The sequence below is a fragment of the Sphaeramia orbicularis genome, chromosome 22 (genome assembly GCF_902148855.1).
Source record: "Sphaeramia orbicularis chromosome 22, fSphaOr1.1, whole genome shotgun sequence".
In the NCBI taxonomy this organism is placed as follows: Eukaryota; Metazoa; Chordata; class Actinopteri; order Kurtiformes; family Apogonidae; genus Sphaeramia; species Sphaeramia orbicularis.
In genome coordinates this window covers 10,892,306-10,912,099 of record NC_043978.1, presented here as the reverse complement: position 1 = coordinate 10,912,099, position 19,794 = coordinate 10,892,306, and the positions used below count along the sequence as shown (strand labels likewise).

General features: G+C 34.8%; 1 protein-coding gene across 1 annotated transcript in view; it reads right to left on the bottom strand.

The window, feature by feature from the left end:
* The window catches only part of LOC115414386 (calpain-3), a 33,243-nt gene continuing 13,449 nt past the window's right edge, over positions 1–19,794 (bottom strand). The window contains 14 exon segments of the mRNA XM_075353459.1: positions 1–640; positions 4,321–4,379; positions 6,048–6,137; positions 6,140–6,163; positions 8,213–8,287; positions 8,364–8,448; positions 10,918–10,952; positions 10,955–10,981; positions 11,902–11,926; positions 11,928–11,960; positions 12,096–12,173; positions 13,243–13,279; positions 18,107–18,315; positions 18,458–18,469. Of these exon segments, the coding sequence (XP_075209574.1) occupies positions 614–640; positions 4,321–4,379; positions 6,048–6,137; positions 6,140–6,163; positions 8,213–8,287; positions 8,364–8,448; positions 10,918–10,952; positions 10,955–10,981; positions 11,902–11,926; positions 11,928–11,960; positions 12,096–12,173; positions 13,243–13,279; positions 18,107–18,315; positions 18,458–18,469 (816 nt within the window). The 3' untranslated portion in view covers positions 1–613.

Genomic DNA, 19,794 nt, shown 5'->3' with positions numbered 1-19,794 from the left:
CTGCTGCTGTTGCTGCTGGTTTTTTTCCGTCTCGACTCTCGTGGATCCGCAGGCGGAAGTGAACGACTTTCAGACTGGACAGTAGAGTCAGGAGGTCAGGAAGTCGGGGGGTAGGAGGAGGAGGTGTATGTTCGTCCACCAGGGGGCGCTGTTTTCACCGCTCCCACCCTAACAACAACCACAACTCCTGCAGGATTGAGTTTATATTGACAGTGAAAGTAAATTAAAAACACAAGTTCAGGGGCAGAGTGACGGCCCTGCTTGTAGATGTTCTCAGATTATTCACGAGAAGAAGAAGAAAAGGAGGAAGAAGATGAAGATGAAGAAGAAGAAGGTGGAGGTGGAATACAGTACAGAGATGGGGGGAGGCTCTGAGGTATCGTGACAGAAAAATAAAAGAGGTGGTGTGTGTTTTGATGCCTGAGAAAAGTGTGTGACGGTGAAAGAGACGACAGGAGGTGCCAGGAGGAGGAGGGATGATATGATGATGATGATGAAGGTGTGGTGAGGAGGTGAGTCTGAGAGCTGATGGCGGTCACTGAGGGATGAGGTAAAGGCTGGAAGGTCTGGTCCTCATGTGGACTGGAGCTGAGCTGGAGGAGACGGGCCCGCTTTAGGCGTACATGGTCAACTGGAGCCACTGGGGAGGAGAAGAAGAACCAGGACCCGCATCAGAAAACTGGACTAGACCTGAGCCCAGAGGTTCCCACTAGACCAGGGGGACCACATAAGACCCAACATGACCCTGAAGTGGACTAGACCTGAGCCCAGAGGTTCCCACGACCAGGGGGACCACATAAGACCCAACATGACCCTGAAGTGGACTAGACCTGAGCCCAGAGGTTCACACTAGACCAGGAAAATACTAACATAGTAACCTAGAATAATAGAATAGAATAGAATAGAATAGAATAGATAGAATAGAATAGAATACAACAGAATAGAATACAGAACAGAATAGAAGAGAACAAGAGAATAGAAAGGAATAGAACAGAATAGAATAGAACAGAATAGAACAGAACAGAATCGAATAGAACAGAATAGAATAGAACGAACAGAAGAGAATATAGAATAGAACAGAATAGAAAGGAATAGAATAGAACAGAAGAGAATAGATAAACAAGAGAAGAGAAGAATAGATAGAATATAATATAATAGAAAAAAGAAAAGAGAATAGAAAGGAATAGAACAGAATAGAAAGAATAGAATAGACAGAAGAATAAGAAAGACAAGAGAAGAGAAGAAAAGAATAGAATAGAATAGAAGAAACAGAAGAGAAGAGAAGAGAAAGAATAGAATAAAACAACAAACGAACAGAACAGAATAGAACATAATAGAAAAGAACAGAATAGAATAGAATAGAATAGAATAGAACAGAATAGAATAGGGAATAGAACAGAATAGAATAGAACACAATAGAAGAGAACAGAACAGAAAGAAAGAATAGAATCAAATCGAATAGAACAAATAATAGAATAGAACAGAACAGAACAGAATAGAATAGAATAGAACAGAAGAGAATAGAAAGGAATAGAATAGAAGAATAGAGATAGAATAGAATAGAAGAGAAGAGAGAGAAAGAAGAGAAGAAAGAGAAGAAAGAAAGAGAAGAGAAGAGAAAGAGAGAAGAAAGAGAGAAGAGAAGAGAAGCTTCTCCTTTTTCAGTGCAAACAGGTAACTATAATAAAATATTAGGTGCAAAATGATAGTTTTACACAAATGTTTTACTTTGTTTTAGTGTAAAAAAAAAAAAAAAAAGACAAATTACATTATGAAAATGTAAAAAACCTTAAAAACCATTTACAACCTTGAACCTAAAATAGAAAGAAAAAATAAGTGCAATTTCAAGCAATGGGCTGAGACCTAAACCATGTCATAGGACTGTTTTTACAGGGTTGTCAACTGTCAGAGGAAAATACAAAACTACAAACACTATGTGGACAAAAGTATTGGGACACATCATGTCTACAGCTGTAAGATGTCCTGTTCATGAGGATTTAAGATAAAAACATCAATATTTCCTTAAAGTTTAATCGGAGGTTTTTCTTCCTCAGTCAGATGTGAAGAAAGTAGATGGTTAGTTGTGGAAGAAAAGCATTATTTACAGTCAGAGCAGGAAGAATATTAGAAATTTAGAGGAAGAACATTTAAAAACATTGATAAAATAAAAGAGAGAAATTAAGTCAGGAAGTCAGTTGGAAGCAAAGATAATAAGTTAGTTAGTTTTTCAGTTAGTTAGTTAGTTATTTAAATAGTTTTAGTTAGTTTGTTATTTGTTATTTTTTATTTATTTAGTTAGTTAGTTAGTTATTTAAATATTATTTAGTTAGTTGTTTGTTATTTATTTATTTCGTTAGTTAGTTGTTTGTTAGTTAAATAGTTTGTTTGTTATTTGTTATTTATTTATTTTTTATTTATTTAGTTAGTTATTTAAATAGTTATTTAGTTTGTTATTTGTTATTTATTATGTAGTTATTTATTATTTATTTATTTAGTTAATTATTTATTTATTTAGTTAGTTAGTAGTTATTATATTAGTTAGTTAGTGTTAGTTAGTTAATGTAGTTTTATTTGGAGCTCATAGAATCAGATAACACAGAACCATACAAATGGCCAAACAAAATTTTTCGGTGCCCAAAAGGAGTGGAGAGAGGTACAACTTATAGACTCCACCCCCTTTTTACAAACTGATAATTAAATTAATACCACTTCCTTTGCTTTAACACATTTTTTCTATATATTTTTACAATAACACAAAGCATCCATACAAAACCACTCATACATTCTTTAGTCAGCTCACACACAATCAGATTTGCATAATCAATCTTTTTTAATATAAACTAAAATATTTACATGCGCTTTCATTTACTACAAATATAATCATTAATAAACGTGATAATATCTCCTAATCATGATAGTCTGTATTAATTAATTGATTAATTACAAATAGGCAGTACAGAATAATATCTTATTTTATGCCTTCTTCTACAACTAGATTTTCACTTATTCAGATAACAGATAGATAGATAGATAGATAGAGATAGATAGATAGATAGATAGATAGAGATAGATAGATAGATAGATGATAGATAGATAGTAGATAGATAGATAGAGATAGATAGATAGATAGATAGATAGATAGATGATAGATAGATACTTTATTGATCCTTTGCAGGAAATTGCTTTGTTACAACAGCAGCAGTACAAGAAGAAAAACACTCTGACCCATCGCATGAACATCCCACAAACAGTCATCAATGGAACAAATAAATAATAAACAGAATAGAATATATATATATATATCTATATATATATGTACAATACAAGTACTGTATATAATACAATAACCTGAAAACACCTAACACACCTAAGTATGCACAGCATACAATAATAATTTATTGCACAGCGATATTAAAAATGTTAATGTTCTATATTAATAATGTTCTATATTTTGTCATTATACTGGATTTATACATCCTTTTAAACCAAACTAATTAATACAATAACATTTATCCCAATATAAAACTATATTATGACATTTGTCATTAGAAAGAAACACCTGAATTCAACGTGTCCACATACTTTTGTCCATATAGTGTATAATATGGGGGTGACTTTTCTAAATAAAAACTAGAAGCACTCGGAGAGCGCAGACCTCCACCAAGGCTGATCAGTGGCCCCACCTGTGGAACCCCCCCACGCCAAGGAGGTTATGTTTTGCCAGGGTTTGTTTGTTTGTCTGTCTGTCTGTTTGTCTGTCCGTTAGTGTGCAACATAACTCAAAAAGTTATGGACAGATTTTGATGAAATTTTCAGGGTTTGTTGGAAATGGGCCCCCCCGTGGGCCCCCCCATCCCCGATCACCACCAAAATTTAATCATTTCTTCCTTATCCCATTTCCAACAAACCCTAAAAATTTCATCAAAATCTGTCCATAACTTTTTGAGTTATGTTGCACACTAACAGACAGACAAACAGACAGACAGACAAACAAACAAACAAACAAACAAACCCTGGCAAAAACATAACCTCCTTGGCGGAGGTAATAATCGAGTTCTCTGGAAGAGTTGATGTGAAATGCAGGAGAGGACAGTGAGACAAAAATGACCAAAAAGTGAAAAGTGCAGCATGATAAAAACAGCAGAAAAGATCCAAACTGGAAATGATTTAAAAGTGGAAAGAACCAATGACAGGTGTTTGTTGTGACACTGGTTATATTATATTAAGATGTATCTGTTACTGTTTTGGACTGACTGGTGTAATCCTGTTCAGTATTTTGGAGTGAAGTCCGAGTCCAAGCGTGGACATGTTGAGTCTTACCTCCAGGACACTGAGTCTGATGGTTCCGTCTCCGTCCTGATCGAAGGCCTGGAACGCCCCTGAGGACAAAAACACACAACTAGGATTCAACGACAGGATTCAGCTCATGAAAGAACCACAGACACCAACCAGAACAACAGCAGGAAACACACACACACACACACACACACACACATCCATCCATCCATCCATCCATCCAAACGTCTACTGTGTGCCATAGCTACACAGTTACTCAGGAAAATGATGCACACTGGTCCTTCAGTTAGGGAGTGAGTTTAGTTTCTGAAATGTGCAAAGTGTCTTATTGGGAGATTTGAACAATTTTAATATCTTTAATGCTTTTATACTATAGATATGTGCGACATCTATGTGACAGGCACTGATGTAACTGACACTAATGGACCTTTGTGAAACATTTTTGTATGAATAAATGTTCAACAACAAATTTCCCAGAGGGGACAAAATGTATGTTGTATGATATGGTAACATATGGTATCATTTCACATACTGTATCAAATAATACTGTATCATATTATATCATATTGTATTGGAATGTATCATATCATATTGCATCATATCATAGATCATCCTACATTATCGCATCATATCTTATTGTATAATATCATATCACATGGCATCATCATAACATAACAAACATAACAAACATAACAAATAACATAACATACAATTGTATCACGTATGATATCATAACATATTATATCATATCATAGGGTATTGCATCAAATCATATTGTATCATATCATATAATATGCATCATGTCATGTATCATATTGTATCATATCATATTGCATCATATTGTAGATTATCAGATATTATGCATCATGTCTCACCCTATAGTATCCTATCACATGGTATCATATCATATCATATCATATCATATATATCATATCATAGAGGACTGCATCAAATCATATCGTATCATATAATATTATATCACCTTATATATATCACATCATGTCATATCATATATATCGTATCATATCATTTGCATCATATTGTAGATAATCACGTTATTGCATCATATATCATCGTATGGTATCATCACATGGTATCATCATATCATATCATATCATATAATACCATATATATAAAGTCATATAGCATATCATATCATATCATATATCACATCATATCATATCATTTATCATATCATACATCATATCATATATCGTACCATATATCATATCATATCATATTGTATCATATGATATATCATGTCGTATTGTAGTGTATCACACTGCATTGTATCATATTGTATCATATCATATTGTATTGTGTCACATCACATTGCGTCCACTCATGGTATCATATTGTACGGCATCATAACATGTTGTAATGTATCATATTACATTGTATCGTAGTGTATTGCATCAAATCATATTGTATCACATGGAACCATATTGTGTCATATTATCAATCATATCAATATCATATCATATCATATCATATCATATCATATCATATCATATCTCATGTTAAATGAGAAAAGAAAACAGAGACTAGACCTTTGACCAAAGTGTCAGAAAGTGACTGGACGGGATGAGAACCAGTAAGAAACAACATTTACAGTGCTGAAAGCTGAAGTACTGTTACTGTTGCTGTAGTTGTTCTCTCCACTGGACACAGTATTCAGATTCAGACTGGTCGGCGGTTCGTGTTTCTTTGACCTGTTGTTTTCTGCGTTTTGTGCTGATGAGCGGACTTACTGAACATGGCTTCGAGGCGGACCAGACAGCTGATGAAGCTGTCGAAGTCGATGTTCATGTTCTCATTGGCGTAGCGCATGGTGATGATTCATACAGCTGGTTGTTGAGACGGAAGCCTGAGCGACATAAGACACATGACTGTACAGTGACAAGAACATTTAGAGGATGAGTTCAAGGTGTAGGACCATCAGCAGTAGATCATACATCACATCCTGACTCATGTGAAGCACAAACTATATACGACAAATCCAGCAAAGCAGCGTCTGAATTTACACTGTCTGGTTTAGACAAAGGGAACAGGATGCAAAGTGTAGGGTCACATCTCTCAACTGTTGGATCTGAGTATTCCTGAAAATATAGTTAGCCTTTTAGCATAATTACCTAAATTATATACTATATGGACAAAAGTATGTGGACACGTTGAATTCAGGTGTTTCTTTACTAACAGGGGTCTACGACACAAAGCAATAATGACTATGACATAATATAGTTTTTATTGGGATAAATATCATATTGATTATTAATATTGATGTCTCTATGTTAAATGTTACAGCTGTAGGCATGATGTGTCCCAATATTTATGTCCATATAGTTTATAAACATCAATATTTCCTTAAAGTTTAATGGTAGATTTTTCTTCCTCAGTGAGATGTGAAAAAAGTAGATGGTTGATTGTGGTAGAAAATTATTTACATAGTTTATATTGGGATGAATATTGCATTGGTTAGTTTGGTTATAAATTGTTTTTTTGCTTCCAAAATGCCTCAGAGATGGTTTGGGTTTAATTCCTAGTCTTAAAGGACAGATCTGAGATGACTAGGTCAGGGAGTTAATGAGTAAAAAAGACCAAAATAATCAACAAAATGAACTAGATAATTAAAAAAATGAACAAAAAGTGACAAAATACAACAAAATGAACAAGATAATTAAAAAAATGAACAAAAAATGACCAATAATCAATAAATGAGGGGAAAAAAGACCAAAATAATCAACAAAATTAACAAAAAATGAACAAAATAATCAACGAAATGAACAAAATCATCAAAAAAATGAACAAAAAATGACAAAATAATCAATAAAATGCATAAAAATGAACAAATCAATGAAAACATTTAAAATATTGGGACACATCATGTGTATAGCTGTCAGATGTCCTGTTCATGCACATTTGAGATAAAAACGTCAATATTTCCTTCAAGTTTAATGGTAGGTTCTTCTTCCTCAGTGTGATGTGAAGAAAGTAGATGGTTAATTGTGATAGAATATGATTATTTTCATAGTTTTACATTGGGATAAATATCATTGCATTGGTTAGTTTGCTTTAAATTGTTATCTTTGTTTCATAATGCCTCAGAGATGGTTTGGACTTAACTCCTAGTCTTAAAGGATGAATCTGAGATGACTAGGCCAGGGAGTTAATGAGTAAAAAAGACCAAAATAATCAACAAAATTAACAAACTAATGAACAAAATGAACAAAATAATCAACAAAATGAACAAGATAATAAAAAATGTACAAAAATGACAAAATAATCAACAAAATGAACAAGATAATAAAAAATGTACAAAAAAAATGACAAAATAATCAACAAAATGAAGAAAAAAGAACCAAATAATCAACAAAATGCACAAAAATGCACAAATCAATGAAAATATTTAAAATATTAGGACACATTATGTCTACAGCTGTAAATGTCCTGTTCATGATGACTTGTGATAAAAACAACAATATTTCCATAAAGTTTAATGGAATATTTAAAGTGAAATTCAGAGGTAGAACATTTAAATCATAGTCATGGATAAAAAAAAAAATCAATGTTGAGAGAAATTAAGTCCAAAACCATCTCTGAGGCATTTTGGAAACAAAGATAATAATTTAACCCAACTAACCAATGCAATAATATTTATCCCATATTAAAACTACATTCTGACATTAGTCCTTATTGTTTTGTTTATTAAAGAAACACCTGAATTCAACGTGTCCACATACTTTTGTCCATTTGTGTCTGACTTAGACAGTTATGCTATGAGGCTAATGAATATTAAACTTGGCCTAAACTGCTCTTGTTACTGTTCCATCTGTAGTCGTTGTTTTAAAGCAGTGTTAAACCACTACCATGACAGATATCTGAACATCAGTCCAGTGACAGGTGGGGGTGTTTTTACCTGCGTCGTTGACGGCGTTCCTCATCTCGTAGCTGTTGCTTCCAGACTGGTCGGCGTTGTAGTGTTGAAGATTCCCTGGAAGAAACGAGGAGGACGTTTAGACTCAGGGTTTGTTTTTATGGAGGAGCAGAGGAGGTCGGATGGATGCTGCTGACGAGGAGCCTGACCTGCCACTGTTTGATCTTATTCCACAGATGTCTGAACTCCTGCAGGTTGAGTCGACCCGTCCCGTCCATCTGACACCTGGAGTTAAGGCCCCAGTCCGACACTCAAACGCCTCCTGACAGTGTTTAGTTTGACTTCGGAGGTTTACCACTCAGTTTCCTGACCTACATGTTGAAGGTGAGCTCATATGGACAGCTGGGGGGGGGGGGGGGGGGGTATCTACAGCAGGGGTGTCAAACAGAAGGTCCAGGGGCCAAAACTGGCCCCATAGGGTCTGATCCAGCCGGTTATTTTACTGTTTTTGTTCACAATAGATTAGATTAGATTAGATTAGATTAGATGATAAAAGAATAGAATACAATAGAATAGAATAAATTAGATTAGATTAGTGTAGATATATTATATTAGATAAGACTAGAGTATATTAGAGTAGGTTAAATTAGATTAGAATAGAATAGAATAGAATAATACAATACATACAATACAATACATAGATCATATCAGATTAGATGAGATGAGAATAGAAAGATTAGAATAGATTAAATTAGATTGGAATAGATTAGATTAGAAGATTAAATTAGATTAGATTAGAATAGATTAGAATAGATCACATCAGATTAGATGAGATTAGAATAGAATAGATTAAAATAGATTAAATTAGATTAGAATAAATTACATTAGAATAGATTAAATTATATTAGGTTAGATTAGATGAGATTAGAATAGAAAAGATTAGATTAGAATAGATCATATGAGATTAGATGATATTAGATTAGACTAGAATAGATATATTAGAATAGATTAAATTAGATTAGAATAGATCACATCAGATTAGAATAGAATAGATTAGATTAAAATAGATCACAATAGATTACATTAAAATAGATTAAATTAAATTATAATAGATTACATTAGAATAGATTAAATTAGATTAGATTAGAATAGAATAGATAGATTAGAATAGATCATATGAGATTAGATGAGATTAGATTACATTAGATTAGATTACATTAGATTAGATTAGATTAGATTAGATTAGATTAGGTTAACCTGAACTCTACTGATCCCTCAGTAAATTGAGGTTCCAGTAGCAGCAGAACAATGTGTGTACAGACACAAGAAAGACCACAAGAAAAAAGCAAAAGAACCAGAAAAGTAGAGTGATAAGAACAGGCGACAGCACATTAGAACAAACTAATAAAAACAACAAGTAGGAAAGTAGGAATAAGTGGTTCCAGATACAACAAACCCCGCCCCTCGCACGGATTATATCTTATTTGGCATCAATCCAGCTGATGTCATCATGTTTATGTGTGCTGATGTCATCATATCAACTGCCTCTATATATGTGCCAAGTTTGAAGTAAATTGAAACAAAATTGATGTTTTCATAGACATGTTAATTTTTGCCCATTACAAGTAAATGGAAGAAGAAAAAAGATGTAAAAAAAAAAAAAAAAAAAAAAAAGTAATAAAAAATGTGAACTTTGACCTACTTTTCCCAAAATATAATCACATCTATTCTGGGTCACTGTCAATCTATAAACCCAGTCTGGTCTGAATTCAACCAATAGTTTTGCTGCTACAGACATGTGAAATTTCACCCATTAGAAGTAAATGGGGAAAAAAAGATTTTAAAAATTCGTAAAAAATGTGAACTTTGACCTAATGTTCCCAAATATAATATTAGTGTTGTGTGTCTGTGTTTGTTTGTGTTAGTGTTGTGTGTTTGTTTGTGTTAGTGTTGTGTGTTCGTTTGTGCTGTTGTTGTGTTTGTTTGTGTTAGTGTTTTCGTGTTTGTACTGTTGTTGTGTTTGTTTTGTCTTGCTGTTGTGTGTTTGTGTTAGTGTTGTGTGTTTGTTTTTGCGATTTTTGTGTTTGGTTGTGTTAGTGTGATGTGTTTGTTTGTGCTGTTGTTTTGTTTGTTTGTGTTAGTGTTGTGTGTTCGTTTGTGCTGTTGTTTTGTTTGTTTGTGTTAGTGTTGTGTGTTCGTTTGTGCTGTTGTTGTGTTTGTTTGTGTTAGTGTTGTGTGTTTGTGTGTTAGTGTGTGTGTTCGTTTGTGCTGTTGTTGTGTTTGTGTGTTTGTGTTATGTGTGTTCGTTTGTGCTGTTGTTGTGTTTGTTTGTTTAGTATTGTGTGTTCGTTTGTGTTAGTGTTGTGTTCGTTTGTACTGTTGTTGTGTTTGTTTGTGTTGTGTGATGTGTTCGTTTGTGCTGTTGTTGTGTTTGTTTGTGTTAGTATTGTGTGTTTGTTTGTGTTAGTATTGTGTGTTTGTTTGTGTTAGTTTGTGTGTTTGTTTATGCTGTTGTGTTTGTTTGTGTTAGTGTTGTGTGTTTGTTTGTGCTGTTGTTGTGTTTGTTTGTGTTAGTGCTGTTGTGTTTGTGTAAGTGTCCTGTGTCTGTGTGTTTGTTTGTGCTGTTGTTGTGTGTGTGTGTGTGTTTGTTTGTTTGTGTGTGTGCGTCCATGTCAGACCCTGCGCGTGTGTTGGCAGGTTGGGCCTCCTACAGAAACACAGCCCGATGCACTCGATACAAAGGATACGTCCATCAGAGCAATCATGCTCCTGCAGCTCTCAGGCTGAAGCCCTCGGTGTTCAGGTCCTTATCTACGGTACCACAACACACACACACATAAGAAATACACAACACACACACAAACAAACACACAACAGGGGTTGGTCTCAGTCTATTCCGAGGATGTTAAATGTTCTTAAAGACGTCTTATTAGTACAAAAACATTAGTTAAGTATCAAGTTAAATATTATTCTAGTCCAGGGGGGTCAAACACACGGCCCACGGACCAAAACCGACCCACTAAAGGGTCCAATCCAGCCCATCAGTGCAAAAATGACCCTGAAGATATTAACAGTCTGGGGTGTTGAACTGGTTTTACTTCAGGTTTCACATTCAGACCAATATGATCAAAAGTAAATAATATAAATAACCTGCAAATAATGACAACTACAGATTTTTTTCTCGGTTTAATGTGAAAAAAAGTAAAATTACATTAGAAAATACTTACGTATAGAAACTATCCTTTCACAATAAAATGTGAATAACCTGAACAAGTAAGAACAACATGAAATGTCCAAAGAAAAAGAAGTTCAACTGTACCAGTATTCTGTCTGTTACTGAATGTTTTGTGTATTTGTGGATCCACCGTCATCTGTAAGTTGTGTTAATAATAAGATGAGACATAATATTGTAGAAATTGTACTTATTTTTCTAAATAAATATCAGGTTGTACATGGTTGTTCAAGTTACTCACATTTTCATTGTGTAATTAATTTTTTTTGACACTAAAACAGAGAGAAAACTGGATTATTATTCATTCACTTTTATATGTTGGGTTATTTTACTGGTCCCAGATCTGAACTAAACTGAGTCTGACACCCTGTTCTAGTCTAACATGAGACAGAAATGTGTTTTATTTTGTATTTTATTTCTCCTAAACTGCTCTGACTTATGTTTTAAACCGTAAAGAACCAGATAAAACTGACACCAGGGTCAGATTGGAAACACTTACGTTTGGTGATGACTCTGTTGAGGACGTTTTTTCAGTTCGTTGGCTGTTATTTCCATGTCCTGAAGCCAGAGGAACAGAACAGCGGGGGTTAACTCAGTCCGTCGGCACAGTCTGCAGCAGGTTATGGTGATCATAAAGAAAATAAAGCGTCAGCGAAAGCCTTAAACTCCGCCCAGTTTCCTCACATGACTCACATCGCCGGCTATCTCCTGAAAAATGGTCCTGAACTGCTGGTCCTCCTCGCTCTCTTCCCCTGCCGAGGCCGGCGCCGGCTGAGACGCCACGCCGCCACCGCACACAAACAGAAGAAGAAGAAGAAGAAACAGACAGAACGCACAAGAAGACGACATGTTAGTCCTGGGATTATGGGATGGTACTGTCTGTTCCATGGAAAAACAGCTTTATCGGTTGTATTATCTATTTATAATAGGTTAATTAGAATCAGAATACTTTATTATAATAATTATTATGTGTTACAGTCGCTCCATTTAAGTCTAATAAAATAAAAGTAGCAGGAAAAAATTATCAATACAATAAAAAAAATATATAATAATTTTATATATATATATATATATATATATATATATATATATGCATGTTATAGATCATTATATGAACTGTATAATATGCTACAACAGTTAAAACTGTTCTAACTATTTATGAGTGCTTCTATTTGTAAACATTCTAAATATATTCATAATCTATAATAAATGATGGCAAAATAATGATTACTGTTATAATATGTGCTTTGCTTATAAAGGTTAACTCTCTTTATTATCCCTGTAGAGAAATTTTTCCGCATTTTACCCATAATGCACACAGATTAGCATTAGCATTAGCACATAATTATAGCGATGACCAAAGAACAAAACCTTCCACTTGTAAAATGCACTTTTTTGAGAATGCTATTCATAAATAATAATAATACAGTCCAAAAACAGTATTTTTTATTGAGTATTGTAAACAAATAGCGTTTGGCAAAAAAGTACATTTTTCAGCAGGGAGGTTTTGTTCTTGATTAGAAATATGTCCATAATGGACTGAAAACATCCCATAAAAAAGACCAGAGTTAAATTTTCACATGGATTAAATAGTTTCAGAGCCTTTTCTGAATGATGTGGCTCAAGTTAAGTCATCCAGTTCAGACATAAATGATTAAAATTCAGTTTCTAGTGTCACATACATCTGAAATATTATATTATCATATGCTGTACTTGTTGCAGATTATTATTATTATTATTATTATTATTATTATTATTATTATTATTGCCTTCACTGAAATAACCCCAATAATGCAGCCTTTTCATCCTTAAATCCGCCAAAGTGAAGGAGGACACTTACCACCGGATGGTCGGCCTCGATCCTGTTCTCTATCTCCCTGAGTGAAGACGAACAGACAGCAGTCACCATGGTGACAAGTCACAACATCCGGACATCAACCTGCGACCTAATGGTTTACCTGAATCCAATCACCTACTGCTCATCAGAAACTGAACAAAGAGTCGAGTAAGGGTTAATCTACAGGATGGATCTACTGTGTCTAAGAGTCACAAACACAAACACAATGCAGCTGGGAACAAAATGTGTTCGTTAATACCACCTGATGCTCATTCTCCTCTGTTTACTTCTTGTTTTGTCACATTTTGGGTCTTCTTGATAGTAGACGATGTCTTTTTTTGGGCTTGATGAGGTTAAATTTGTCATTAATATTTGTTTTAATGCTTCATAAATCACCAGATGGGAAAGTGACAGTTATCAGTTAATAATCTAATTCATTAACCCTTCCATTCCCACCGAATCACCAGCGATCCAGGCAACATTTTGTGTTAAATTAACCCATAAAGACCCCGTGCTACTTTGGTGAAAGTTCCAAAATGATTTTTTCTGTATATTTAACCTGTCTTAAGTGATTCATCACCATTTATTATTATATTGTCCTCTGTATTTTGCTTTTTTCAGTGTAAATCATTTATTTTCATATATTTAATTCACTGATCCTGTGGTTGTTCATAAAAGCTCAGATTAAAGTTGAGAAAGCTGAAGAAAAAGTGACTTTTTCAGCAAATATATCAGTAACTGAACATAAAAACCAGCATTTTCATCCACTGTCAATAGTCACTTTTCCATTGACCCTTAAATTGTGCGAATATAACTGGTGCATAAAAATTTGCCTGATGGAAAAACGATAATTTCGCCAAAACTCTCGTTTTTGGTGAAAAGTTTTTGCGCTGACAAAAGGTGGTCTTTCGGGTGTAGTGAAATGGTAAATCATGCAAAACTGCAATGGAAAGACCTTTTTGCACAACTAGAGTCATGTGAACAAAAAAAAAAAAAAAACAGATGTTGATGGATGCTACAACAAGCAAAGAAAAGAAGAGTTTAAAACAAACATGGTGCGGTTTGTGTGGACACACCAGGAAACCCAGTCCTTATTTAATTTAGTACGAGATAGAGGGGTAACGAGCATTCTAGACTCAACACAACAGATATTTATGTTCCTCCCCATGTTTATGGAATGACTTCTTGTGTCATCTTGCGATGATAAACAAATCATCGCTTTTGTGAATAAACAGAAAAATCAACATTATGCACTTCTGTTTTTTCGACATTTAGTAAATATCGGTAAAGTTTTGCGCAGACGACGTCCAATGGAAAAGTGACTAGTGATCCAACTCCATGGGTTTTACTGGTGAATCAATGTTGTAGAGATGACGGTGTTTCCATGGTAACTACAGAGCCTCTGAACATCCAAATGAGTCATATCTGATGACCATGAAAAGACAAATAACTGTATTTTACACCAATTATTTACATGTATTGATGGGATTAATGGATCAACAGGTATTAAACAGTTTAGATCAGTACATGGTTTTGGTCAGCAGTGGATGTTTGGGTCTTTATGGGTTAAAGTTTCTTTAATTTACAGTATTCCTGAACCCAAAACATAATTAGTGAAAGAATCCTGAAGCTCATGGGACTAGTATATGTAGTTAAGTTTGTATTTTAGCTGCATAAAAAAGGAAACGTTCTGAAACTATAGAGGTTATTACCGCTCGAATCAGGTGTTATTGATTCATTTTGTCCTTGTGGTTCTTTAATAAACTATGGAAGTTGGTAAATCAGTGAAAATCAACAAACGGTCACTTACTATTTTTTGTTGTTTTTAATTGTACCGCTTTTTATGTCTTTTAATCTATTGTTGTATTTTATTCATTATTTAGGTTTTATTTATTCTTCTGTACAGCACTGTTTTCTTTTTGGTACAGTTGTTCTATGTATTTTAATCTATTCTTGTATTGTATTTTTTATTTTGGTTTTCCTTTATTCTTCTGTACAGCAATTTGGTCCACTGTGGTTGTTTTAAAGTGCTTTACAAATAAAGTTGGATTGGATTAGACTTTATTTCACCATCACTTTACTGAAAATAAATTTAAAAAATTGTTAAAAAAAAAAAAAAAAGAATCCTTTTTTTTTTTTTGCACATTTTATGGTAGTTTTTATTCTACCCTATTTACCTTTTACATATTTATCCTTTTATCTTCCTCCTGCTACAACACTGAGACCAGGGTAACTATATTTGGTTCTATTACGTACCATTGATTGATGACATTAAAGCTGAGTCTGATAGATCAGGTGGGAATGAACAGGTTAAACTTCTTGTAATATTTGAGGATCCATATTTATCTGTTTTTTTTAAGCCCATCTGTGTTGTCTGTGCTGGTCCGTCCCAGAGCCAGCTTTGGGTGGGGGGGGTGGGGGGGTCCATCCTGTCAGGTGGTCCAGGGCAGCCGGAGCTGGATGTTTGTGGTTGAACATGCAGGACTGAATATTATGAAAGTTTACCGGTGTATGCCCATATCTGACGTGGCTTGTCCTAAAAAAGATTCCATAACAGCTTCGAACTGGGGCCGATTTCTTCCAGCTCTACAAATCAAATCGCCGTTAAAATTGTTTGTTCTTGGTGGTTTGTGTCCCACCCCCAAAAAAAAAAACAACCCAACAACAAACCAAAACCCCCATCAAGTACAACTCTGGAGAGCAATTAAGAGACCAGACCTGAACCAAGAAGTGATCAGATAGAAGAGGAAGTTAAAATGGATTATCAGGCTGTTTAAAGGGTCTGTGTGTATTATTTCTACTGTCAAATATTAAGAAAAGACCTAAAATTATCCTTAGTGTTGACAATAAAGGTATATATGACATTTGTGTGACAAAAATAATATTCTGGTGTTTGTTAGTAATTAACTAATTAACCATTATAGGGTCAGTGTGAGGTATTTCTACTTGAAATTATCAAAAAAATAACCTTAAAATAAATATCTGTGAAGTTCTGCCAAAGATACCAATGTATTGGATTGTACAGATTTGAAATTAATTTTTTTCCAGTAACAGGGATTTATGTGACCACTAGAGGGAGTAGTGAGTCACTCAAGGCCAAGTTGAGGATGAGAACCAGAAAGAAACAACTGTCAGAGTCAAAGAAAGAAGTGATAAAAACTAGAGTTATTTTAGTCACTTTTCCATTGACCCTCAAATTGTGTGAATATAACTTATGGGTAAAAATTTGCCTAAAGGAAAACAAGAATTTCGCCAAAACTCTCGTTTTTTCAATTAAAAGTTTTTGGGTGTAGTGCAAATGATATATTTCGCAAAACTGTAAAGGAGAGACCTTTTTCCGGAACTGGAGTCACGTGAAAAAAAAACGATGTTGACGGAGGTTACAACAAGAAGAAGAAGAGTTTTAAAAGAAACATGGTGTGTATGTGTGGACACACCAGGAAACTGAATCATTTTTCAATTTAGTACGAGATAGAGGGGAAATATAATGATAATGATATATCATAATCACCAGGATATTTACGTCCGTCACCATGTTTATGGAATAACTTCTCGTGTCATCTTGCGATAATAAATAAACAAATTATCGCATTTGTGATTTAATGAAAAAAATGACATTAAGTACTTCTGTTTTTTCTACATTTTGTAAATATCAGTAAAGTTTTGCGCAGATGTCCAATGGAAAAGGGACTTATGTTGTTTCTACTGGACTCAGCTATAAATGTAAAGAATGGAGTTTGATGGTTAAATGTCAGTGTTTCTTCTAATGTTAATGCTTATGAAGGTATAAAGTTATTATGGGATGTTCTTATCTTTGCTAAGTTGCTGTTTGTTGATCCACGGTTCAGACTAAACTGCGACAGTTCTGACCTTGTTTGTTGGATTCAAACAGATCTTTAGTTCATCTACTGACAACACAAACCAAACAGAAAACAGGTGATTAGTTTCACTGTGGCTGTTTTAGTCTAAAAACAGAGCTAAGCTAACAGAGCTAAGCTAACAGAGCTATAATGTAAATCAGCTGATGCAGCACCTGACACATTGTTATTTTAGCAACTGTTAAAATAAGTGACTATGAGTTTTAGTTTTTGAATAAAACTTGATGATTCCATAATACAGATGTGGAAACTATGAGCTTTATCTTTTATTCAGTGACTGATTCAGTCTGTGGATACATCGGGTGGATTTGTTGGTGGCTTTGGTTTTAAGTGTGTTCTGGTACCAGACTGACCCCTGCTGGTGAGAGTTTGGAATATCAATACTACTAAATAATAATCAACAATACTTAATATCAATTCTATATTCTTTAAATGAACATGAGCTTGATTTTTGCATTATGTGTGATGTGAAACCCTGTATTTTCTATCGCTTCGATCGTTTTCTCCAAATAAAGATCTAAATGCCATTATTGTTTCTTATAATTTGGAAGAAATGTCTCTACGGTAAATAATAACTTAGACATAGAAATAACAGTGGTCTCTTAATTGTTCCCAGGGTTGAACACATAAATCAGAACTGTAAAACAACATGAAAATCTACACAGTAGAGCTGAGTATTGTAGTAAATACATGTTCGTACTACACTAGTGATGTTTTTTTTTTACATTTGGGACAAAATCTGCATTTTGATTTGCATAAAGAATACGAACATCTATTCATTTTTAAAAAAAACTGTATTTACACCTATTTGTCATTAATGTAAAAGCCAAAATCAGAATGATTTGACTGGTTTCTGACATTGACTTGTGCTGTATTTCAATACCCAGCTCTGGTAAAACACAGAAATGCTACTAAACACACTGCTGCCACACGCCCGGCCGCCCACTGCGCCCCTTGCAGGCCAACCCTGATCGCCCTCACCCACTCACTCTGAGGTGTTCCTCTTTTCAGAGAAGACCCTGAGGATGAACTCGCCCTCCTGGTGCGGCTCGTAGGTGGAGGGAACGATGACGTACTCGCCGGGGCTCAGGCGGAAGCGCTGGCTCACCTCGCGCAGGTTGATGTAGGACTTACAGCGAGCCTTGGACGAGTTCAACAGGAAGAAGTCCTTCTGCATGTGCTGCTTGTTCCCATGCATCTGAAAAGGATGCGAGGACGAGTCAAATTCAAGAAACGCCAATAATCACAGGTTGAATGAGTAGATATGGAAACAGCTGATGTAGGGTGTGGTGAAACTTAGAAAGTGCAGCTCCTCCGACGGACGTTCGTCCAGATCTTACCTCCTTTGGCACCTGAGAACAAACACAAAAAATGCTCACATCAAAAATAATCCAAATATAGATTCAGATTCGTTTCCTTTCTTCTCATTTAACCCATAAACACCCAGAGCTACTTTTGTGTCAGTTCCCAAATCAATTTTTCTCTATTTAACCTTTTCTTAAGTACTTTATCACAATTTATTATATTTAATTATAATATTATCCTCTGTATTTTGCATTTTTTGGTATAAATCATGTATTTCCCCCCATATTTAATTAGCTGATCATGTAGATGTTCATGAAAAAGAGTAAATTCAAAAGGTTTTCAGAATTTTACAAATCATGCAAAAATGAACAACTTTTGAATTCTGACCTAAAACAAATTGTTCAAAAATAATATGACATGAAGTGTAAAGTGTGCATAATATGCTCACCTAGATACCAGAAGGTTAACTTGTTTTGTTTGTTGATTAATAGTTACATTACTTTTACATTACATGACATTTTAAAGCAGCATATTGCTTTCGTCACCACTTTTTAATCAAATCTGTCAAACCCCAGTCATATCCTAAGTATCATGAATCCGAAAGTCTTTCCCGGATTACTCACCTGAATCTCTTCCCTCATGGTGAACAATTTCGAAGTGTACTCTACCATAAACAGTCCATTTGTTTACAAACAGAGCCGGGAGGTCACTCAGGCATTTTTGGAAATTTGTCGCGACGTGCATTGTGGGAAGCAGAGCTCCACGCAGCTGCAGCTGCAGCTGCAGTAACAAGAGGTAATGAAGCTGTTTCCTTGTTTGTTGCCGCTGCAGCCATAATGCGGCTGCGTAAAGCTCCACTTCCCACAAAGCATGTCGTGACAAATTTCTGAAAGTGCCCAGATTCATGATACTTAGGCTATGACTCAGGTTTTACATGTTTGCTGAAAAACTTGTGATGAACATCATACACAGCTTTAACATCCTTCAATACTTTCAAAAGACATTTTCTTCCGTCTTGGTTTCATGATACAAAATTGCTACCAGGGAGACGGATTAACATCATCTAGTCACTAGACGATGTTATATCCATAAAAGAATAATAATCCAGGGAGTACAGGATGAATGTGTTTTCCCACTAGACTGTAGTTGTGAAGTCAGGCTTCTTTCACTTATGGCAGCTGGCCAAAGTGAAGCCAGTCATCCCAGAGCACCACTTTGAGACGGTGTCCTTCATCACCACTGGGCTGGACTATTGTAATGCTTTGTTTTTGAGGATTAGAGGATCTTCCATCGCTTGTCTTCGAAGAGTGCAAAATGCCGCTGCGCGTCTTTTAACTGGCACTCATAAATATGTGCACATTTCTCTGGTTTT